This window comes from Mizuhopecten yessoensis, unplaced genomic scaffold, assembly GCF_002113885.1.
Source record: "Mizuhopecten yessoensis strain PY_sf001 unplaced genomic scaffold, ASM211388v2 scaffold9605, whole genome shotgun sequence".
In the NCBI taxonomy this organism is placed as follows: Eukaryota; Metazoa; Mollusca; class Bivalvia; order Pectinida; family Pectinidae; genus Mizuhopecten; species Mizuhopecten yessoensis.
Window position 1 is genome coordinate 38,685 of NW_018408131.1, and position 25,795 is coordinate 64,479.

The following is a 25,795-nucleotide window of genomic DNA, read 5'->3' on the forward strand; positions in this document are numbered from 1 at the left end:
ATTGATTAATAGAATATTTCACCCCCTTGGGGGTGAGATAAGAGAATCTCAACCCGAGGGGAATATTCTTAAGTTGCCAAACACGAGGCTTTGCCGAGTGTTTGGCAACTTAAGAATCTTTTCCCGAGGGTGGAGCTTCCGCTATCTCACCCACAAGGGGGTGAATGATTCTTTTTCTCTTACCCTGTTCTCCCATTGTGTATCATATACACAACGTAACGATAACGTTACATGCTTAGTTCAGGGTTGACGTGACGTTGGTGAATTGTTGACGTGACGTCATTGTATTGTTGAGGTGACGTCATGTCATTGTTATGAATAGGGGAATCCCCCCGTCTCAACCCTAGGGTGAGACAAGGAAATCTCACACCGGTAAAAGTGCGGATACACCTGTCCAGGGTAAGAGAAAAAACAATACACCTGATGCTGATACCCACTGCATGTATCGTTAGCAACGAATAATGGTGTAGTCCCCTACATAATTTGAGATTTGCGTTTTTGCCCTTTTCGTAGGGAAACGTAAGCATGTTAAATAAACCCGCTGCACACTTTTCAATGTTTGGGATCTTTATATTTCTTTATACCTCTAACTGCCTTGTATTTCCAAGCGCCTTGTTAGGCAACACCTCACTTTTGAATTTAAATGAATAACGTTCGCCCAGGTGAGGAATGCAATGGGTTGTGATCGCAAGCTCGGAATTCAAAGTCCTTAACAATGGTAGTTGGTATTCCCTATTTAACGTTCAGCATTTAGGGAAATGGCAACAACTGGTTCAACCATTGTCAGTATATTGTGACGGGCGGAATGCTGTGCTGGTTGTCTGCGGCATGGTATATTAATGAGATAGCACTACAAAGCCGGCATGACATGTGCGCTATCATAAGGAGACAATTATACCAACATACCCTACCTTCTGCACGCGCACACAAGCCAGCTTTCACAACACACATGGGGGCACGTTCTTAAATGACCTTACCAGCTGTCAATAGCTAAAAAACAAAATAAAACCACATCAAATAGCTGATTAAATTCACCCGGTCATATCATACTGACAACGGGTTACACAGTTGTTGCAAAAACCCTAAATGCTGAACGTTAAGCATGGAATAACAACTACCATTTTGATGGACTTCGATATTCCATTTGGGAAAGCACCCATTGTCTACCCAACTTAGGCGAACGCTCAACACTCAGGCCAAAGGTGAGTCATTGCCAAGCCAGGCACTAGGACACAAACGGTTTTCAGAACGACGAGAGAAGATAGAAAGATTTCAAATGTTGCAATGTGTTCAGCAGGTCACATGTGGCTTCTTCAAGGTCGTCCTAGAGACGACAAACAAGAAAAGTTCCCAATTATGCAGGACTTCCCACATTATTCGACTTTTACGATATGTCATGACCATATCAAAGTCCGTTAAAGAGTTCAGTATAAGCTTGGTTATTACAAGGATTAAGCCCCATCGGGATTTCTTTAGCTTGATACCGTATTAATGTGAAGATTAACCTGGTATTTTTCATTCAGACTTAAAATAACAATTCGTTTCGTTGGATACAAAAAGATTTCTCTAATGTTTCATGTACATACACAGAAAAAAAAATACGCATATTCGCTTTAGAAATGATAATTTGAAAATTTCGCTTTAAGTGTTGTTAAGCTTACGAAGCGTACATGTTTTAAAATATTTGTTTACGAAAGATTAAAGATACTTAGCTGCCCTGAAAGATACGATTAATTAACATAAAACAGATGAATACAGTTGATAAATATAAGTATATTAATAAAAGAGTAAGGGGAAGGTATCCGTAAAACATGTTTTTATTTTATTATTTTTATTTTACAAGTTTTATGCATAACAGATAATTCTTTTACGTGTAACAATACAGAGAAAAGTGCTGACAGTTTTCCCCGTATATCTAGCCTGGATTACCTCAGCAATCATTATGACAGCTGATAGACTATGTGCTACTCGTTATGTGTTATAATAACGAAGAATGTGATATAAAACAGCACACCCCGCTCTGTATTTTTCATTATAAAAATTACATGGCATACTTCATAAATGAAATCTGCAATATTGTGCAATAAGCTTAGATAATCATGAAGGACCGAATGGTGAGCTGTTTTGCACCAAACGCTGCGTGCTCTGTATTCTAACCTATGAGTAAATATTCTTCATTGTTTTGTTTTTTTAACTAAATAAGTACGTTTTCTAAACGTTTTTTCTGATTTTATCACAACAGCATAGAGTGGGAAGTGAGTGTGAAAGGAACTCCCAACCTTAAACGAGATTGTTTATTTATTAATTTTTATTTTTACACCTCCTGAAAATCGTTTGTTATTTTTAACGATGCTTTCTATCAAATGAGCGATTTTTGATTTTTGTATTTTGCTTACAGCAACTTCTTTATGTAAATGGTATAAATTGTGATTTTTTTTATTTATTTATTTGATGTAAGTCGCTATGTTTAACGCAATATATTCCTGAACGTTATGGCTAGTGATGGCTAAAAGGGATACTTCATAAATATAAAACCGTTATATTCCTGAATGTAGTTGTTCGTTTTAGGGCTTAGACATGGGGTAGCGTTTTAGTTGTGTATGTGTCATGTAGCTAGGTAACAATGGATGTTTCCTCGGTTTTACGATAGGTCTTATCAGCATCTAAATGTAATTTTATTTCCTACCGTGATATATGGAGGTCAGATGTCTGTACATTAGGACAGGCACACAACCAACCCACCTTTATCACATTTTAAGTTTTCAATTGGAAATATCAGTTTTAGTCAAATCAAGTTTATCACGTGTATGTTTTCAGTCATATTTATAGTTATTGTTCATTTTGTCAATTCAAAACCTCATACACATATTCATTTGACAAGGAAGATAACAAATGTAAAATGATCTCATTCAAAATTCATTAAAATCTCAAAAAACATGTATATAAATACTAAAATAAATAAAATGCTGATCATTAACAAGATGTTTTACATGCAGTAATCAAACCTCAATAAATAGTTTTGTTCTATCTGATTAAAGTTGAATAAATATGTAGAGTATCGGAGAAGATTTATAAACATACGATAATATAATGTACAAATAATAAACAAATTATATATATTATAACGTGTGATAAACATTATTCAGATTTACAAATCCTGGATGTGGATGTTATGTGTAGTTATGGAATGAGCATATAATTCTATCAGTGGTACTTTTACATGTAAATACTGGTATATCACAAAAGAGCATATGCCCCATACATCCGGTTGATTAGGTATTTTAGGGTTTTCCCCTTTCTAATCAGTTTACTGTATATTTGTTCACCTTCCCTTTTTACGTGCACTCATTGAACAGTGTTGATTAATTGTATATCAATATGTCAATAAGTCTGTACAGAATATTTATTCAAGAATCGTGATAATCAGACAAAAGGCATAGTAAATTTTTGAATTTATTTGTACCTTAATCCTTGTGGTCAATTGAACTGCGTGACGTTTGGTATCCTTTGTTCTGTTTCTGCAATATATTACGGTAAAACTTTGGCTCAGACCCTTGTTTTAACGGTTTCTATACTATATAGCAATAAGACCTCGGCACGAACCCCTATTGTATTCCACTGTTTCCTCGTAATTACACGATAAGGGCTCGACACAGAACCCTGTATCATTTGTATAATATTACAACAAAGCCTCGGTGCAGATCTCTTTCTTAATATCCAGCTTATATATTATATTATTACACTAGTGTCTCGGAAGAGAACCCCGTCTTATCACTCCGATTCTACAACATATTACGATAGGGACCAGGACCTTTCCCCCTCTTTAAATATGATATTGCTACAAATGCACCAATACAAATAACTGTCTTCAGTTTATTTAAATAACGAATAGGAATAAAGTACAGGTGCCTGTCTAATTCCTCTGTTAATAAATATATAGCTTAACGGACTCGGCACAGATTGCTGTTTTATTCCTCTATCAATAATTATATAATAATACGAGATTGGTACAGATTCTTGTCTTATTTCTCTGTTTATAATTATATTACAAAACTTACTCGGCATAGATGTTTGTCTTATCCCTCTGTTTATAATTATATTAAAAAACGTATTCGGCACAAATGTCAGTCTTATTTCTCGGTTTATAATTATATTACAATACGTAACCCCTGTCTTATTGCAATACGACGTCAGCAAAGTCTGTGTCTTGTTACATCATTTTCTATTTGTTTAAAACTTGTTTCGATCAATTAAAACATGCACTGTTATTATGTTGATCGAAACCTTTTGATGTCTTTGAAACTAATAAAGCTTTTTTTCTTATTAAAGATTGACATTATGAGTTTAAAGAAAATTTAACAAAATGTTAAATAAGATATTAATCAAAACATGCATGTTATGTTGATAAAAAAAAATTGATGAATTTGAAAATGATCCAGTATATCTATCCCGTGATCGATCTTCGGATTTAGTTTGATACCTTCGGAGATCGAAATGTGCATTTTATTACTCTGGATTTAAAGTTTAACTTTACTCAGTATCGTTACATGACAGTAAGATAAAGATGTTTGTATCAATACATAAATATCTAGGTTTTCCTTTTTGTCTTCCCACGTCGTTCTTAAAAGTGTCATTTTGCCTAATATTGACCATTGTAAATCGTATTTTTATTGGCCTACCATGACATCAGTAATACGTAACAGTATATATATTTGAACTGGCCACCCGAGGTCTGTCTACCCTAATATAACCCCCTGTGCATCTCATCCTTGTTATTCGTTAGGACAAACTATCGTATAGATGGCTTCGGAGGTACAGTTGTAATATTAGAATATCATTGAAAAATGCCAATGCTGCATGGGGATTGTTATTATTAGGTAAGTATACATGTACAGTAATTGACCCCTATTTTATCCTCTAATATAACTGTTTGTCTCTGTCTCCTTGTCTATGTCTCTTTGTCTCTGTCTCCTCGTCTCGGTCTCTTTGTCTCTCTCTCTGTGTCTCTGTCTCCTTGTCTCGGTCTCTTTGTTTCTCTCTGTGTGAATCTGTCTCTTTGTGTCTNTCTGTCTCCTTGTCTATGTCTCTTTGTCTCTGTCTCCTCGTCTCGGTCTCTTTGTCTCTCTCTCTGTGTCTCTGTCTCCTTGTCTCGGTCTCTTTGTTTCTCTCTGTGTGTCTCTGTCTCTTTGTGTCTGTCTCTTTGTCTCTCTCTCTCTCTGTCGCTCTCTCAATGTGTCTCTGTCTTTTTCTCTCTGTCTCTTTGTCTCTGTCTCTTTGTCTCTCTCTAGGTGTCTCTGTCTCTTTGTCTCCTTCTCCTTGTCACTGTCTCTTTGTCTCTGTCTCTATGTCTCTCTCTCTCTCTCTCTCTCTCTCTCNTCTCTCTCTCTCTCTCTCTCTCTCTCTCTCTCTCTGTCTTTCTCTATTATGTAGGCGTTGTCTGCAAATAACATATACAAAGCGTGCATTTATTTTTTCTCAAATTCAGGTATATATTTCTCATACCGATATCAATATAACAAATTATGCAAAATGATAGAAAATGGATGAAATATATTCTCCGTTATTAAGGTATACAACCTTAGTGTAAAGATTGGGAACGAAACATATTTCTAAAAATGTTGTTTTGGATGTCGAAAATAGAAATCAAGTCTAATATTATTTTATAAGAAAAAAAGGTTACTTTAAGTACATTGTAGTTGAGTATTTATGTGTGTTCATATAAATATCACGGCCTACTCTACCAATCACTTGAAGGTTTGTGATCTCGCTGTACTCCTATAAATCATCACGGCATACTCCTCAGGTTATATAGATACACCCAAAGTCGTAAAATCTATCCGCAATATAATGATAAGTACCACAATGGTTTTGAGTCGCCTCCGTTGTCATTAAGTGTTGTCTGGTCAATTGATATTAGACACGAAAGGTCATGATCGTTGGTCAGCAGGGGGAGTACCAATACAACATTGGGAATATATGTTAACATTATATAATGAAGAAGGCAAAGAAATCAGTGCGCGTAAGTATGTCTACATCATCCTATAGATTATTACAGAACTTTCCATAAAATAATATTATAAATTGATGATCAAAATGAACTACTCAATAGAAACGTTATAATTATCGTACGTCAAAACACGAAAAAGACGTGATACATTTACATTTGACGAGACTTCTCCAAGCTTCGGTTACAACAGCAGACCGTAGCGCACTTATTTCTTTAAATGTTATATTTGGTTTTACATTCGTATTCATCTTTTATTCAGTAGCAATATTTCCAGATGTCATATGTACATTTAAAAAGGAAACATTACTCTGCATTAAAAACCAAAGTGAGATTTATTAAAATACTTGCAAATTCCGATATTCTACGTAGATCACAGACTGAGTTAAATGCTGTGTTTATTGAAGGTACAGAGGTACATGCCAAAGAGAAGTTTTAAGAATAGTAACGTCTCACATTTATATCGGATAAGTAGAGTGCATGTAAATGCCACCTGGCATGATCAGTGTTTTTTCCTACAGACGCAATAAATTATGTAGTTTGTCAGTGATATGCTGGTCGACTTAACGGAACTAAAAGGTTTTGAAGTCGAAACTATAAATTATTAAATCAATTGATGATATACTTGTATAGGCATCTTGTTTATGTCGGGTCATTTTCAAAACTCTGAGCTCCACTGGAGATTTATTTATATGACATTATCAGGAAACGGAGATTTAGGGAAATCAGAGATACACTTGTATCAGTGTCGGTAGTCGTCAAAGTTCGTTATTGAAAATGCTGTTTTCGATATAATATTATCACGAAGAGTACAAAGTTAGAACGTGATTGTTTAAACATTTAGTTTGTCGATACCGAAAGCCAAACAAAAATAACTTTTTATTGTACTATATACATATATCAATCTCGTCCATTTAGAACTCATCAGCAGTGCTAAAGGTAAACCAAATGACATTCATTATCTTTTTGCGAAGCATGTAAATATGCAGGACTTAAAGGGCGGTAACAACCGACTTATTCCGCTTCCAATGTTCGTGTTCGAGGGATTTGTGATCAAAATGAATATTTACTGAGCCATATGGCCATTTGGCTCTTAACGGAGTTATTGGTAGTACTTAAAATCAAAACAATGACAAATCTTTGTCTGATTTGTTCCTGATATATTTAGAAATAAAGAAAATAAACATGGTCCTTTGAAACCCTTTATAACGTTAACAATCGATAATTTTGTTACAAAAGTTAATCTGTTTTAAAACGAGTAGTTCTTATAAACTGTTCTTTCGGGGAAAACCCCTAACACCTAGGTGTTTTTTTCTTGATTTGGCGCTTTATCATTGTTGTATGAAATTACGTAAGCAAGGTCAAAGTCCGTAGTACAGTACCGTGTAAAAACATGTCCGTCCGTCCAAGGTGTCAATATGTCGACGTGAAATCGCCAAGACCTTTAGATTTTCCTTTCAGGAAGTGCACGTCCAAATTTAATCAATACTCCTTTTGCAGATTGATCGTATGCGATATCGTAACTTCCCAGGCGATAGAGGTATGTTAGCCGATAAGTTTGCGGAGTGATTTCCCAACACATTGTTAATAGACATACTTGTAGAATGCAATAGCCCCACGATAATATTAAACATTCAGACTATACCTTTATCTTTTTATGATATATCGACGTAAAATTTCTGAGTGCACATTGCAATTTTATCTGTGGGGAGATTTCATGCAGGATTTACATTCCAATCCCTCTGAACCAAAACGTGACAGAACAATTTCATGTCATTGAAATTAGAAAAAGAAAAAAAGAATATAAATCATCATTTAATCATTTCTGCAACAAGTTAGTGTTTGTTTATATTCAATTTACTAACGACGGAACCGACAATGTTCAGGTTGAACACTTATGATTTTTAGCGCTGCAGGTAATGCCAGGTGTACATAAATTAAAACAAGACAGTGTTCTTGTATGATGATTAGCATAATTTACAACTGAAATGCAGCTTAATTTTCGTAGGTAAACAGTAGACTAGTTGTTTATCTGTGATTCACTTTCATTTTGAATGTTCGTTACACGTTGTTATTTGACTAATTATAATTATAATAATTTTGCATTGATTAATATGTAACGTACGTAGGTCGATATTAAGAAGCAGACACTACTTAGGAACATATCTGTACAGAGAGTACTGTACGTTTCAAATTTTAAGATAAATACATTGTCGGTCATGTATCTCTTTTGAGTATGTACGTCGTGTTTTTCTTTCATTTTAGTTTAAACATATTTTATTGCCAAGCAAATGGATTGGGCACAAGTTATTTTATTTTAGTGCTACTGAGAACATTCCTCTTTTTTTCAACTAGCAACTCGCCATTAAAACTTCTACCAATCAAATAATAGAATTGTTACAACTAGCAACTCGTCATTAAAACTTCTACTAATCAAATAATAGAATTGTTACAACTAGCAACTCGCCATTAAAACTTCTACCAATCAAATAATAGAATTGTTACAACTAGCAACACGTCATTAAAACTTTTACCAATCAAATCATAGAATTGTTACACAAAGTTGTCAGAACACTGGTTGTTGCCGTTACATAACGAAATGTTTTTTTTCTGGATTAAGACTAACCAAACAGGTTACAGGAAACGACAGACGTCTTTAGGGCCCATGTTTATTACAGCTTTACTCAATTTGTTTTGTAAAGTCTGAACTGCGATACAAAATATAAGTTACCGTTAAATCCTATTTATATTTTACTCGCGTGATTTAGCAAATCAATATTTTCACTTAAAAAGATGATGTTTTCGTCAAACAAAGAGGCTAAAACACAAACATTCCCTTCAGCACACATACATGCACACACAAGCACGCACACACAGCACACATAGGGACACGTCGTTGATGACCTTAGTTGTTGATAGGACGTGAAACCCTATCCAACAAAACTAACCAAGCATTTGTGAAAATATCGAAGAAATCTGGCATATTCTTGAAAAATACGAGTAAAAGGCATCCAATGACAAATTATATTATGTCTCTCAATATATTCCATGCTTTGTTCCTGTGCTGTTTTGTATGCATTATAACCCACGTGTTTACGCTATTCAAAATACTGGTATGAATAACCTAAGTTCAAAAACGTGTTTTACTCAATGATACCGAAGTAGGTGTCATGTCACAAATCTAACGGTTTTTTATGGTCATGTATTGTGCTGTTATATACTCAGTCATGCCCAGTACAACATGTCTAAAGTGATATCGATGAAACTGAAGAAATGACACCGCGTCACACCAGGAAGGCTTAGTAATATAAAATTACCAAACTACAGATAAAGTATAGCATTATGACGTCATGTTGACCTTTAGATAACCTTTAGATACTAATACAAGCAGTTCTATACGTGACTTCGTCATATGCGAAAAGACGCTTGTATCGAATTTTTCAGGATATGATACCACACTATCTATAAGACTACGTCCTTCGCCTGGTGTATGAACATCGGGATACTTCTGAATGATGAATATATTCAGGTTTGCGACCTAAACATTGTACGTAACTGAAACATTTGATTGAGAAGAATTTGAGATATTTTTCAAAATGTTAAACGAATTTTCAGCATATAAACATTAAGAAGAAATACGCTGTGCAGATTTCGATTTTCAGTTTGGGTATGTAACTACAGCAGTTGGTTAAGAAGCAAAACGCTATTCATGAATCGATAATCAGTATGTGATACAAACTTGTAGCATTCATGGATAGGTATCGATAATCAGTATGTAATACATACTTGTAGCATTCATGGACAGACTGTATGTTATAAGATATTTTATTAAATTTAACAGGGTATTACTGTATTAGACTATAGAGAAATGATTGACAGATGTCGCATTTTTACCTCTAATAATCATAATGAAATTCTATAATGACATGAACACCAGAAGATTCATGAGAAATGAAACATGCATATGCTTTATTTTTAAAATGTTGTCATTTTGTATGAAAATACAACATGGATATGTTCATTTCGATAATGGGAGAAGATATTATGGGAATAAGTCTTCCGGGATTTTGATAATGAGATTGAGAAAATATAAGTGGAGATTCTGATAATAAGGTGAAATGTTGGGCGAACATGACCTCAATGTAAAGAATTTGATAATGTGGTTACATTGTGAACAAATAGAACATTATTGTAAGGTTTGATAAAGTGGTTACATTTTCTGGTTAGATTTAGAGGATAATACAGAAATGTATTTATACATTTTGATAGTGAGATTGTGGATTTATAGGACAGTAATTTAAAAAAGTTTGATAACATTTGTTGGGAGAAATACTTAATAAAAGTATCATTTGTATATTAATTTCATGGGGAGGTATAACATAAATGTATACTTTTTATAACGTGTTACTTAATGTATAAACAGAATATAAATGTACGCTTTTGATGTTTTTTTTCAGTGGTGAAATATTGCATAAATGTATGTTTTTTAAAAATGTATTAATTGATAGAGAAATACTTTATAAACGTATTATGTATGAATTTCATAATGTAAAATTAAATGGAAAAATACCACATACATGCATGATTTTTAAAATGTTTCTTTTGATAGAGAAGTACTACAAAAATGTATGGTTTTACTGATGTATTATTAAATGGAGACATACGATATAAATTTGTACTACTTTATAGATTAATATTACATAAATGGATGATTATGATAGTGTGACGCAGTTTTAGGCAAATCAAATACCAACGTAACCATTTGACAACGTGAAGTAATTGTTAGGTTTGGTTTTATTGGATGTAACGTCCCATAACAACTAAGGGCGTTTACGTTCTAACCACGTGTGCAGTGTATGCGTGTGTACTGGATGTAGTATGAAGTATATGTGCCTCCCTCCTATAGTGCAGATGTGATGCCGGCACGTACCGTGTCAAAAACACTTACATACCTAGCACAGAATTTGACCTGGTCACACTAAACTGACAACGGGTTACAACTAGTTGTGGCGATTGCTGCCCTATATACTAAGAATTTCGCAGGGAATAACAACTATTTTTTTTAGATTAAACCCATCTCTTTTCGGACTCTGTAGGGATAGCCTCTTACAACATGCAATAAATAACAACACACAGCCGTTTGTAACGTCGCTTTTGGTTGGATGATACAGCGGCGTAATAATTTCTAAGAGAAAAGAGTCCAGCAATAAAAGTGGATTTCCACAGGGATTGTGTAAAGTATATTAAATGATAAGGATTGACTTGAATATATTTTTTATGTTATGGAGGTATAACACAAAAAACCGGAGTGTACTCTCATCAGAAACCGCTTTTTATTTAGAGTACACTACGTTTGTTTGTGTTATATCTCCATAACATAACAAATATATTCAAGTTAATCCTTAAATAACATAAATGGTTTTAAAATTTGATAATGTGATGAAATAATAGAAAAATACGACAGAAATATGAATAATAAAGTTATGGAGAAGATATAACATTAAACTAAAGCTTAAGATAATGTGATAAGGTCATGCAGACATATGATGTGAATTTGCAGATATTGATTATTTGATGAAGTCATGGAGAAATATGCTATACATTTAATGGTTAATATGATCAGATTGTAGACTATTTATCAAGGAACATGATATGCACGTGCAGTATGAACTAGGAAGTTTAAAACTGCGACACTCGAAGATAACATTTTTATATAACGGTACAGTGTTTTATCAACGTAACCCTCCTTAACTGGGACGTCGTCCCACTGGGAAATTCACTTAACGGGTTACAATAGATTTGCATTTATCGATTGATCTCGGCGGGATGGGTGAAAGGTTAACGATAGTACAAGCTGTAATCTATCATTGTAGTGATATTTTACAAACCTTTGACCTCTTTTTCATACAAGTCTATGTATTCTTCAAAATATGAGTTTAAACTTAAATGATCATTTTTTTTAAATGCCTGTCCAAAGTTAGGTGTTTGATTTAAATAAGAAACTAACATATCCAAAACTTATAATAGTGTAACCTCAAAAGAATGACCTGAGGTAGTATCCATGCAAAGGCGACAACAACATTGCATTTGGTATGTAGTTGATGTTAGGTGTTGTTAACTGAATTGTAGGTCACTCATTCCATTTTTGTAGTCACACTATTAAAATAAGAATAGTGTCACATATAAATGAACTAGAACTATATCCGAACTTAAAACAACAATAGAAAAGAAAAACGAAACGAAACAAAAACAACACATACTGTCGTCCTGTTAAAAGTCTATGAGATCGCGAATACAAAGCGGATATGCAGTTATGTAATGATGTTATAACAACAAGTTTACCATTGACCCCTCTTTAGTTAAAGCCGTTTTCAATTTTCGCAAATATTGTTGAGAAAAAATCGATTGTACACAGACAAATAGAACAACATGTTACCAAACAACAGCATGTACCAAATCGTTACTACAAGGGTAAATTGTTCCACTCCATCAATACCCAATGGTATGATAAATCACTGCGCTAACACACAACAGCAACAAACAATGAACAACTACATTCTACCCCGTAAATGCATACGGAATACAGTGGGATTCATAGTCACGCGAAAAATAACAATATAAATGTAGGAGACATCAATATTTGACAATTCTGATTTTGTTTTGGAACTCTTTCGATAGCGCTGTTTGTCACATGAAGTTATCGCATGTGCAGTTAACCAAGCCTCGAGGAGTTATATCTTTATCAACTTCGAATGTTTAAATGAATACCAAATAATGATAAAATCTACAGGGTTTCTCGGAATAATTTCTAATTACGTAGATACATATCGACGTCAGGCGCTGTTTGCTTTAGATAACGTGTACTAATATACAAGACTTTTATATACGAATAAATCAGGAGGTCACTAGGAGGTAAAGGAAAGGTTACTACACAGCACTACGTTACTGTATAACTATAATATTTATCAACTTATACCTATAATATGCACAGTGTAGGATAATATAACAGCTAGGTTTAAATATACACATATACAGCATATTTAGTTTTTCAACCTTGAAGACATGGTATTTTCAATAAAAAGACATATGATTACAGACTTGGGTTTCATTAAAAGCAATATAAGACATGCATATTTCATTACATTATAAAATTATGATTTACTATAAAACAATGTACTTTGTAAGTAATAATATACACAATACAATATTGTTTTGTAATATGTATATAATACTTCAGTAATCAAAATTATATTTTTGCACTTAACGTAGCACCCGTAATTATATATCCCTAAAACCCTATAAACCAAACATAATTCCGTGTTGGTACAATGTAGTATTGAACATAAATGTTTTCACCCCTACCCGAATGATAAAGTGCAGGGTATCATACTTAAAGATAACGGTCATTAAATAGCCTTCTGCCCGCCTACACACATACTTACAAAAGGGGGTCCCCTGTTTTGTCTGCCCATGCATACCCTGCTTCATAATAGCCGATAACCTATATGGTCTGTTCTCGAGTAGGTAAACAGTAATAAAATTGATATCGTCATGATCATAAATATGGTATCAAACTATAAAGAAAGATTGGATGCTTTAATTGTACCAGAGAGATTGCAAAACATATAAAATGTGTATAACATATCAGCATTCCACAAATATACAAGACACAACACTTGTAAATACACGTCTAACTGTTAGGATATATTAACAGCCAACATGTATCTATATAGAAATGTGACAGGTCATTGTCTATAGCAGACAGTCAGACCTGTTTAATACAATCATGTATTACCATATTGTTACATGTATAAAAGACAGGCATCCGAAATACATTACACATCGACATCATACAACATTATATTTACAAAATATCATGTATGCTTAATACAGACATACTGTTATTTAACCTGTTACTATCAAGGCGATAAACAGCGATTACACAGAACATTATTGTAACAGATATGCATTCCTAATACACACATCACTCCTATTTAATGATATAGTACACACCTTAAGATGTTCCTGTTACGTTTATCTGTCATAAAAATTCCGTCCTCTTTTATGTTATGTTTGGGGGGTTTTATGTCTCCGAACGTGTTATATTTATTAATATATTTTTTTTAATTTTGTTGATTTCTTATATTGACTTTATGTTATATTAATTAATATGTTTAATATATTTTAGTAACCTTTTCACTACTTCTAGACTGGAATATTGATTTTTGTTTACGTTCATAATGTCCTAGCGTATGTTCGGCTGTGCGATTTCCATCCATGCAGGTCGGGACTTGAGAAATAAATACACCTGTAATTACCAACTGCATAATCGTAAGAGGCGGCTAATGCGGAAACCCCTGCAGAATTGGGGATTTGTTTTAAATCTGCTTCATCCGTCGCAATATTTGGGATATACACTTCTAACTACCGTTTGTTTCCTATTGTCTTGCTTTGCAATACCTTATCTTTGGCTGTAATGTTGAACGTTCGTCCAGGTGAGGAGGCAATGGGTCCTGTCCCCAGGCCGGGACATAACAGAGTCCTTAAAATGGATTTTTTTTATTCCCTGCTGATTAACTGGTTCACCCGTTGTCAGTATAATATGAACGGGCGTAATGCTGTACTGGGTGCATTAGAAATGATATTTCAGTGAGATAGCACTCTAAAGTCGGCATCAGATCTGCGTTATAACAAGGAAGCATATACACCAACACATCCTGTATCCGGTACACATACACACATGCAGGCATACATAACAAGCATGGAGACACGTCATTAAATGACCTTAGCTGTTTATAGGACGTTAAATCTGCTTCGCGAAAACTGCCAGCACCTATAGTTGCTCACCCAAGCCATTATCCGAACTTTTAAATTCCGTTCTCAGTTCCATTTTATCAGGATTTCAATCGTATTATGACGCTGTATGCTCAAGAAGTGGAATAACTGGTATGTGGATGAATAACAATTCAAAAGATATTTCGATGTATCTTGAACATCCTCTTCTCATAAACGTTTTTTAGATCAAAACGTTTGCCTTCGTTCCTTTTCACTACAATTCCTCATGCAAAACAAAAAGAACGTCTTCGTTTTCTAACTACAGTTGTGGGATCGCTGTTACACAATGAGCGGTGAATCGTTTTAGATATACAGGTATATTAACAAAAGGCCTATGAATAAATACGTATTTAAACTTATATATTTCCTGATTTAAGTAAGCTACCATATTTCGTCAAGATTCACAAGGTTATCTTTTTATGTAATAGTAATAAACATATCACATACTAAAGTGTTTTAAAACGACCTAAATCGACATGCATGTGTATGTACGGTCATATCGATGTATGTACTGTACAGTAATATGTAAACAAAGCAGCTTTACTTGTTACAAGTTACCTGTTAATTACCAGATAACGAGTACATTTTAAGGCAAGAACACTACGGACGCGTCTACTTCAGCCGCTTTCCTCGATCTTAACCTAAGACTTTACTAACAGGAACGGTCTACTATTTAGCTGTACGTTTTCGACTTTCCTATCTTGACCTAACCATTTCTTGACAGTAACATCCCTGGTTCTCCTTCTTACGATGTTTACATATCAAACTTAATTAGTAATTAATAGCTTGGTCCGAATATAATGTTCGTAATTCCGTGATAGATGTCGATAGCTGACGAACAAACTCACGACACTGAGTTTCCATAAATTCAGGTGGTTAATGAAAACTATGGAAATATGCTATTTTTGTCCAACATAAATAATAATAATAATAATAATTCGAGGTTCTTATATACACCTTTATCACAACCTAGTTCGTAGGTCGTCTCAAAGCGGTTCACAAATTATTATCCGTGGTTATAGGGCCTTTGCGACTAGCCCGTACATTTCTCAACTGCCTGGGGAACATACAGCTGGAGCTGCCATTTCGGTGCTAACAGCTAACATTCAACAATTCTAGCACTACCCAGCCACGTACTCATTTACAGCTGAGTAGACTGGAACAAGCGGAGTAAAGTATGTTGCTCAAGGATACATAAAGGTCGATGATGTTGATTACGCTCATTAGAGTGCCTTGCACATTTTGCTGTCACTCCCGAGTTCTCGATATGACGACGTATCATTGCTTGTATTTGATCTTGATTTCTATGACGTGTGTTGTCGATGAAGCAGGAGACACTTATAAGTCTTCCGTAACACCCGGTCTAATCCTCCTTGTAGTTTTCCCTGCTTCCTTTTTCAATTTTTATACATTATTCTGAGTTCAAGTTTGATATTGTGTCTCAACACTTAATCAACGGCTCTGCATTGCTTAAAAGTATCAATTAAAAGTAAATAGCATTCGAGCTGCTACCATTATATAAAGCTTTGAATGCATACTTTCGGTGTTATTAAGAATAGCGAAGCATTCTATAATTATTACTGTCAAAAGTCCGTAAACTTTGCGTTAGTCATCAATACACGGATTTAAACAAAGATTCATCTTATTTTCTTTTACAGCTGAACCCAACGGGGAGTTTCTTCCCTCAGATATCTACACAAATGTCGGATAAGGATTCTGTTCACATGGCAAGCATGACGAACGGACAAGTAAACGCTGCTTACGTCAGAGATGACGACGAGGATTCGGATGATTCAAATGGTTCATCGCCTCATCTGAGTGATGAGGTTTTTGATTCAGAGCATGAAACTGAACCGGACGCTCCTCCGCCTGTTCAACCTGGTGAATTACCACGTAGAAAATCAACACAAAAAGAGTAAGAAGGATGTATCTATTTACAATGAATTTTTGAAGGGGATTTACTCCCCGAGCCTTAAATCCTATACGATTGTAACTTTTCCCAAATTAACATACTAAATAGTTATCACCAAATGACTGTCACGTGACATTGGTTAACAAAAATATGACATTTGAGAAACCTTTTGCTGTATAAGATCCCGTGTAAAACAGAAACCTGTATAATACATCTAAAATTAAACCTTTACCTAATATATGCATTTATATACCAATGGAACCCCCGTGTTACACGAAATCTATCTGCAATAAGGTCACAAAACTGACATAGTTATTTGGAAGGATATGACAGAGTGTTAATGGTCTCAACCCATATCCATGCATCCGTTTGCATCCTCAAACCCAATAATTTGCTCCGGTGATAACTTTATAAACCAACACATTTTGTCAATGATTTGGAAAAAAATGGACATACTTAAAGCCTTAAACCACTTTCAATGTTGACACTTCACATTTGTGACCGTGCCACATGGTTTAAGACAGTGACAAGAATGTTTTTCGAGCACGGTTCCACGTTTTAGCACGAGAGCATTTTCATGAGTTTTATCCCTGGCACGTTATTTAATGATCAAAGTTGTTTAAAGGACCTAAAACAAAAAAACACAAAAAAACAAATGTTGGTTTCGCTTGGCCTTATCCGTTAACCGGGTTCATATAGTGTATCGCCAAAAGCGTCCCTACACTACAAGTTTGTTGGTTTGAAAGTTCGATGTTCATTAAAAGAATTGCAGAGAAGCGTTACAGTCAAATTGACCATCTTTGTCGTGTGTCTCACCTCTGTAATCTTCAAATGACAGGTATATCAGCCACCTGCAGTGTTTGATGTTGTCATGGCTTTTTTAGGGGTGCATAGATACTAATGAGTTTGAGGATAATATAATGTCCGATGAACACGTAGGTAATATTGTTTACTATCAGATGTTTTTTTCTCCATATTTCAGTTAAAAAATTGAAGAAACGTTGTATTCTATTTTCTTTCTTAAGAGTCTGTTTTCGGAGATTTCCTCACTAATATGTACTTTCCTCATGTTTTAGGAAGAAACTGTTTTGGGATGTGTTCCGAACTGGCTCTGATGACAACGTGTCGAGTTCTGAGATAGACTGCTGGAATAAATGTACTGTTGTCGCACGTATTGTCGTCCTCATCATCATGTTTATAATTGTGTTACTTTTTGCTGTGCTGTCTAAACTCACATTCGTCATGATGACGTCAAACATTTTCCCGCCAGCTGATGGGGCCAAAAGTGCCGCTCACAAAACGTTTAACGGCAAACTGACCTACCATAGCGGTGGAAGCATGAATGTCACGTGGATATGGGCCTTCAATATGGTACTGTCAGCGCCATACTTCTTTACATTCGGTAAATATTTCTGGAGGTTATGTTTCAAGAAGACAGGAAAATTGCAATGTCTGCCTTTCCTTGCGGTGAGTAGAATAATGTTTTACCTGTGTCCTTTAAAATCCTATAACCTTATAATCGTTTTAATGTTTATTGTGTGTTTATCATCTTGATTCTTCATTTTACTTTCTAAACAGTTTTAGTTTTCAATTTCACAAATTTGCCATCCGACAAAATTATCAGTAGTGTAGATTCACGTGTAAATGGGTTTTTTTCTGTCACTTTTCAAAACCTTTACACGTGCATCAACATTACTGATAATTTTGTCGCATGGCAAATTTGTGAAATTGAAAATTAAAAGCTTTTTAGAAAGTAAATCCGGATGTCATAATTGATAAAGTAACTATATCATATGTTATTCAAGCTAAATCACATCTTTAATTTTCCTTTAGTCAATGGTGACAGAAACGCTCCACACCGTTGGCCTGTCCTTCTTCGTGTTTCTAGTCCTGCCGAGTTTTGAACCAATCGCCGCGTGCCTTTTATGCATGAACATTGGACTCCTACCAGGAATATTGAAGATATTCTACCCTGCAAGAAGTGTTAAAAAGCTGGAGCGCAATCAATCAGTAGGGTTTGCACGGCTAATGAATTTAATAGCCTGCATCCTACATGTGGGAAGTCTGGTCTGCTGGGTTCTGTATGTTTACAACGACCCGATCAAAACATCCGATAACCTCTACCTCATTATAATAATGGTTGTCTCCCCTATATTTATATCGCTAAACTACTGGGAAAACTACGTGAGGAAGGGAGACAGGGACTCGTCAGGACTGCCGTATCTCAAGAGAATGATCACACGCGGTCGGACCAAGATCGGACTGCTCACCATGCTGTGGAAACTCGCACTGACCTTCAGCGTAATGCCAGCACTGATCTTCGGCGTCAACTGTAATTCGACCACTGAATGCATTAATTCCGTTTTCTACAACTTTAAGGATGGTCAAGCACCACACATGAACACCCCGATAGGTGAGGATATTAGGATTGACGGTGACAGGAAAGCGGCCTGTTGGTATTTACCTCTTCTGATTGCCGTTGTTAACATCATTTCAGACATTGTCTGCTTCAAAGTGGCGAAGGCGGCTTGCAAAATTTTGGCTCATAAGGTTGGCTATGCACTTCCAATGGCGTTATCCACGCCAGTTACGATCGCCCTGCTGTTTGGTAGCTATTCCAGTACGACTATATCGACCGTGGCCTCCTGTACGATTCCTTTCCCGACTTGGGAAGGTGACGCCAGTAACGTAGTGGACGAGATCAATTTCTATAAGTTCGCCATCATTGCGGGGATTCTAGCGTACTCATCCCTCCTTCTCATCACGAATCACGTGTGGTCGCCGAGCAAAGAGAGGCTTGCCGCCACCGAAAAGTACGTTCTGCGTTTATATGATTTTTATTCAAGTTTTGCTTCCGCAAATAAAATTGTTTAAATAACTGTACAGATATCTAGAAATTTCAGGAATATGTACTACTACAGATCCAGAAATACACAAAAAATGTAGCACTTCTTGTACAAATATAGACAAATATAAAATAATTACGCTGGAAAAAGTCAATTAATACTAATAAATACGAAAGAAAATGTAGCAAGTCACACCTCCAATCTAAAACTGTTTTGTAACAAGTATCACTACAGATCTAGCAAAATCAAGTTTCACTACTAAGCTTAAATCGTAGTAACAATACGAATCTTAACTACGAAAATGATGTAAGAAACACTAAAAATCTAGAAACATGAAGTTATACACATAACATATAAATAAAAAGTAAAACTACCTTTCTATAATTATAATGTCTATATTTGTAGATCAACAATAACAATTTGGTATCGTTATGGTACTCCGGGTATATTTTGAACTGAAATAGAAACAATGTTCATAGTGTGACACTTTCTAATTTGACAGTTATATACAAGTTTTTGGGAAATATTCATCAACGTATTATAATGTCCACAAAATAGTAACAAGTTTGACGAAAGCCATTCTCCATTTAATTTGTAACTCGTAATCCTCGCATTCATGTTCCAACCGAATGGTATGTGTTGGGGAAACCACAAAAGTTGGGCCCACGAAAATATCTTATTTGATAGTCATTCATCAGTGGACATGTAAATTGTATTGTCATCTGGTGGTGACTGTCACAGAGGATCTTAATACATTATGTCAGAAATGTTTTACAATAAAATACGTTTAAATCAAATTAAATATATTTATATTGATTACAAATTTAACGTATCTACAGTAATAACCTATAGTATAATTGCGCATGTGCCGATAGAAAGCAAGTACTTATGAGCCTAATCATCTGATCCTACTAAAATAATAAAAATAAAGTATACATTGTACCTTACAGAATCTTTGTTAAACCTCTGTATTGTGGAGCGCTACTCGACCAGTCCATGCTGCTGAACAGAAGGCGAGTGGACGATGAGTTCAAGTCAGCAAATGAGAAGGTAAACTGTATTACATGTATCAAATACCTGTTGAATCTTGTTATAGTAATACAAGTAATACAAACGTTCTGTATTGCATTTGTGCAATACGGAATGTTGTATTTACCTACTAGTCGGAACTACTTTTTATTTGATTCCTCTTGTTATGGCAACTGAAAAGTTCCGGGTATTTGCAAAAAATATAAAAAGGTTATAAAATATTTTTATCGATCTCTACCAAATACGGAAGGTATGTGGTAAAAGCAAGACCACGCACTTGTGTATTTCTAACGAACCAGAAAGCACTCATTTATTGCCCGGACGTATATATTCACTCCGCACACTTGTGAATATATTCGTCCGCGCAATAAACTCGTGCTTTCTGATTCGTTAGAAAAACACAAGTGTGTGGAGTTGCATTATTATATGTCTGCTGTGTGGTTGTGGTCTACTGGTTTACCGAGATAGTGTACTCAAGTGAACTGTTGGAATAAAAACAAGCGAATACCGAATGCTGTGATCCGCAAAAGGAGACAGACATAAATGTTGCGTTCTATGCAGTACTTAAATGCATATATGCTAAGCTATTACATTTTATGTTTTAATATTCACCTATCTTTCAATATTTAAGCAACAAATATAAAAACATCTCTGTGTAACGGGGGAGGGGGGGGGGGTTCGCTTTAACACTCTGATGCATCTGTTGGTGATTTTGAATTATTGAAATTGTGATATTTTGTTGGACCAACAGAAAAACAAGGTAGACATTCCCATCCCGGACATTCCGACTGAAATGAAGGGTGAAGGCGGGGAAGAAGAATGGTCCTTCCTGCGCAAAGATGACACACCTTTTCTCTACCTTTGCGCAACCATGTGGCACGAGACGGAAGTAGAGATGACACAAATACTCAAATCCTTATTCAGGTAAAACGTATTTATGACTCAGAAATGGATGAAATATCCATCCTGTCAAAGCTTATCTATGGTGTAGACTATGGCTTATTATTCGTTCAGTTAGAGTGACTCGTTCAAGAACACAACTGTATTTCTTCTTCGAGAAATTTAAAGCCATCGATAAAATAGTTTAACTTTAACATAGCTTCTAACTCAACCAAACTTTCATATTATGGCGTTAGACGTCTGTCGAATTAATATTTGAAGTAACTGTTTGAATATTCGAATGATTTGTTTGAAAATGAAATGTCTGTATTTTCGTCTACTATAGATAAAGTATACATTTTTGTCAGCAAATGCCTTATATTATGTGTGTACTTTAATTTCTTGACCTTTTGATATCACTATGTATATAAAAAGGTGTGTCCAATCAGTTGACGGTATAACGACATAAAGTGTTTTGTTAAACAGACAGGAATACCACATTAAAACGTGATAAGAAAACTTACCAAAGAATTTATAAATACTTATGAAGTATGGTGATGCACTTAGATGTTAATGAGACAGGCGGAATTGTATAGAGGTTTTATCATAATCAATATACTAATTATAACAACACCCCTCTGTAGAATGGACGATGATCAGTGTGCCCGGCGTCACCTTCAGATGTACCTTGGCATCAGAGATCCAGACTACTACGAATTCGAAGGTATGCACAAAGATATATCATTATTCGTCCCTAGACATTGTACGTTATCTTTCTTTCTTCTGTAATCAGTTGCTTGTCAGTTTCAGCTCATTAGATATCGTATATAAACGTTCCAACTCCAAGTTCCGCTAACAGCATTTACTGAAGAAATGCCAACAATGAGAGAGTAAAACGCTGTTCAATCCTCATATAATATCAACACACACTATGACAGCATTAAATTATACGGTATAAATGTAAATCTTGTTTTATATTTATGTCATACATTGTGTTTTATGTTCGAAAGGTAATCTGGTTTACCTGTTTTTATCTTTGTATGGTACCTATCAAATGGTAAAATAACGAAAACAGAATCGATTTACCTCCTGCGCATTTAAATAACAGGGCAAAGTTAATTATACCAGCTTTGTCATTTCGATACGAACTGACAGTCGAATGGAGAAAAGCAGGCGAAATATCCAAGATTCTCAGATCTGAACTGTCCTATTATTGAATTGCAGGTCACATTTTCTTTGACGACGCATATGAAGGCCACGACGAGGACGGGACAGAATATAACGCCAACGGATACGTCCAGATGTTGGTTAACGTGATGGACATAGCGGCCAGGTACTGTGTACAGTAATATTAATGACGGGGACCTGGGCACAATTACATAGTCAACACTTTGAGACTATTCTTAATGTATTATTATTGGGTATTAAATTGGTATTTAAATAAACACAAAACGAAATTGACAAAACAGCTGGCAGCTGCCTTAAGTTAACGCGAAACGGATGCAAGGGAGATAACCTTTAGGTTTTATGGTATTTTTTTTCTGCAGCGCAGTCCACGGTAACATCATCCATATTCCTCCACCAACAAAGATCCCTACCCCTTACGGCGGTCAGCTGATCTGGAGACTTCCCGGCGGCAACAAACTCATTGCTCACCTAAAAGACAAGGCGAAGATACGTCATAGGAAACGATGGAGTCAGGTAAGTTATCGAAAACGTTATAATGTCGACGAAATGTTACACAGTGAAGACCTTTAGACAAAGAAACATACAAATGTTATTTATAACAGCTCTCACGTGGTCAGATCGTCATGGTACCTCATAATGGGACAACCAGTTGTACATTTTACATGTTAGGTGCTTCACATTGCTATATGCATGGTGACAAATCTTACTGCTTTGTATATTTTAATACATACGAAATGTTTATTGGTAATCGTTGCGGATACACATATTCTTATATGGTTAAACACGTGCTGCTATGTAGGTGATGTACATGTACTACTTCCTGGGTCATCGTCTGATGAACATCCCAAACAAAAGTCGACGTCAAAAAGAGAAGATAGCCAATAACACATTCCTATTGGCGCTTGATGGAGACGTGGACTTCCAGCCGTCTGCAGTGCAGCTACTGGTCGACAGGATGAAGAAGAATCCGAGGGTTGGTGCGGCGTGCGGCCGCATTCATCCAATTGGTTCAGGTAGATATAAATTATATTATCGGATTGATAAATATGCAATCTTGGGTGGAAAGACTTTATCTGTTTTGCTCGTACATTAAATATAATCCGATGAGTACGTTTCACAGACTCAGTTGTCTGTATGTCTGACTTAATTTCGTTTGCAGGTCCTATGGTGTGGTACCAGAAATTCGAGTACGCGATCAGTCATTGGCTTCAGAAGGCGGCCGAGCACATGTTAGGATGTGTGCTGTGTAGTCCTGGCTGTTTCAGTCTTTTCCGAGGAAAGGCACTCATGGATGACAACGTGATGAAGAGATATACCACACTGCCAACGGAACCGGCTCACTACGTCCAATATGATCAAGGTAAAGTAATAATAATAATAATAATATTTCGAGGTTTCTATATACTGCTTTTACACAACCTAGTTCGTAGGTCGTCTCAAAGCGGTTCACAAATTATTATCCGTGGTTATAGGGCCTTTGCAACCAGCCAATACCTATCTCAACTCCCTGAGGAGCATACAGCCGGTGCTGCCATTTCGGCGCTCACAGCTAGCATTCTACAATTATAGCACTGCCCAACCACGTACTCATTTAAGGCTGAGTAGACACTGGAACAAGTCGAGTAAAGTATCTTGCTTAAATATACAACACAGTGCGGTGCCGTTACTCGAACCCGCAACCCTTCAGTCACGAGCCTGGCGTCCTACCACTAGACTACCGTGCCTCCTAGTTAGACATTATCCATGATCAAATTCATTTACAAATAACTAAATAGAGCATTCTCAATAACACCAAATGATTATTAGATGTCTAGTGGGATTACATATAAGGTAAGTAACCACATTCCGAACAACCCGCGGCTCATTTGGTCGGGTGTCATTAGGAGCATAATAACTTTACCTTAAATAACACCGTATTTGCTCCTCTCATTAGTGTCATGGTAACTTACCATCTTTCCAACTGATTCAACTTATATTGCATCGTTTGATGAGGTCAATTTACCGCAATATTAACAGAGCTGATCAATTAGATCCCATAGGTCTACGATGATGGACAATGGCGTTATGCAAGACTTCCTACTTATTGATCATGCTTTTGTCGTGTCTATAAGGTGAGGACCGGTGGTTGTGTACACTACTGCTACAGCAGGGTTACCGTGTGGAATATGTTGCCGCCTCGGACGCCTTGACCTATGCCCCAGAGGGATTCTACGAATTCTACAACCAGAGGAGACGATGGACACCGTCCACCATGGCAAATATCATGGACCTGTTGATGGACTGGAAAAATGTCACACGAAAGAACGAGGATATATCCATGCTGTATATCTTGTATCAAACGTTTCTGATGGTGTCCTCCATTTTGACCCCTGGAACCATCTTCTTGATGATCCTCGGTGCTATCACGACTGGCTTTCCTGATATCAATGTCTGGACGGCGTTTGGTATCAACCTGGCGCCTGTCATACTGATGGTGATTCTGTGTTTCGTAGCCTCCTCACAAACTCAGGTAAGTCAATATCTGTTCAGAAGAGCAAGTTCAGTAAGTGTACAAAAGACTATTCCAACAAAATTAGCAAGTATGCTCTTCGCAATTTTACGTTTTGCATGTATATGATTTCTCTCTATTATGATCCTGTAGAGGAAAACCCGCACTTGCCATTTTGCTGAAAGTTTGCATTTACATTGTGTACAAGTTGGCGTACTTAACCATCTTGTTTACGAAATTGTATTCATGTGTGATACATCTATACTTTAAATCCTTTATACGAGGTTTTAGCTATTTTTGTACTGTTTGTGTTACAGTTGGCGTATTCAGCCATCTTGTCCACCGTGTATTCCTTGCTGATGATGGTCGTGTTTATCGGACTACTGAAAGAAGCTGCGGGGGCAGGGTTCTGCTCTGTCACCACGGTGTTCTTACTGTTTGTGGCTGGTGTATTTGTCCTTTCTGCATGCCTCCATCCTCAGGTACGGAGTGTTTAATTGTCAGGGTCCAGTTGCGCAAAAGGTGGTTATCTTAGTCACTGTTTGACGACATGTTTAAAACTTTCGTCAATGTACAAAGTAATATCTCACAATTTTGAATGTTAATTTACTCTT

At 35.9% G+C, this 25,795-nt stretch overlaps 1 protein-coding gene across 4 annotated transcripts in view; it reads left to right on the forward strand.

Moving 5' to 3' along the window:
- The window catches only part of LOC110458442, a 50,036-nt gene that overhangs the window by 17,557 nt on the left and 6,684 nt on the right, over positions 1-25,795 (forward strand). For 3 of the 4 annotated variants that reach the window (XM_021510127.1, XM_021510128.1, XM_021510131.1), the window contains 12 exons: positions 16,498-16,754; positions 17,828-18,218; positions 18,585-19,564; positions 20,548-20,647; positions 21,378-21,550; positions 22,150-22,229; positions 22,730-22,838; positions 23,053-23,206; positions 23,493-23,706; positions 23,853-24,053; positions 24,805-25,202; positions 25,499-25,663. In XM_021510127.1, the coding sequence (XP_021365802.1) occupies positions 16,498-16,754; positions 17,828-18,218; positions 18,585-19,564; positions 20,548-20,647; positions 21,378-21,550; positions 22,150-22,229; positions 22,730-22,838; positions 23,053-23,206; positions 23,493-23,706; positions 23,853-24,053; positions 24,805-25,202; positions 25,499-25,663 (3,222 nt within the window). Of the gene's footprint in view, positions 1-9,431; positions 9,534-16,497; positions 16,755-17,827; positions 18,219-18,584; positions 19,565-20,547; positions 20,648-21,377; positions 21,551-22,149; positions 22,230-22,729; positions 22,839-23,052; positions 23,207-23,492; positions 23,707-23,852; positions 24,054-24,804; positions 25,203-25,498; positions 25,664-25,795 lie in introns of those variants that run through there. The other variant, XM_021510130.1, reaches the window with a different exon arrangement.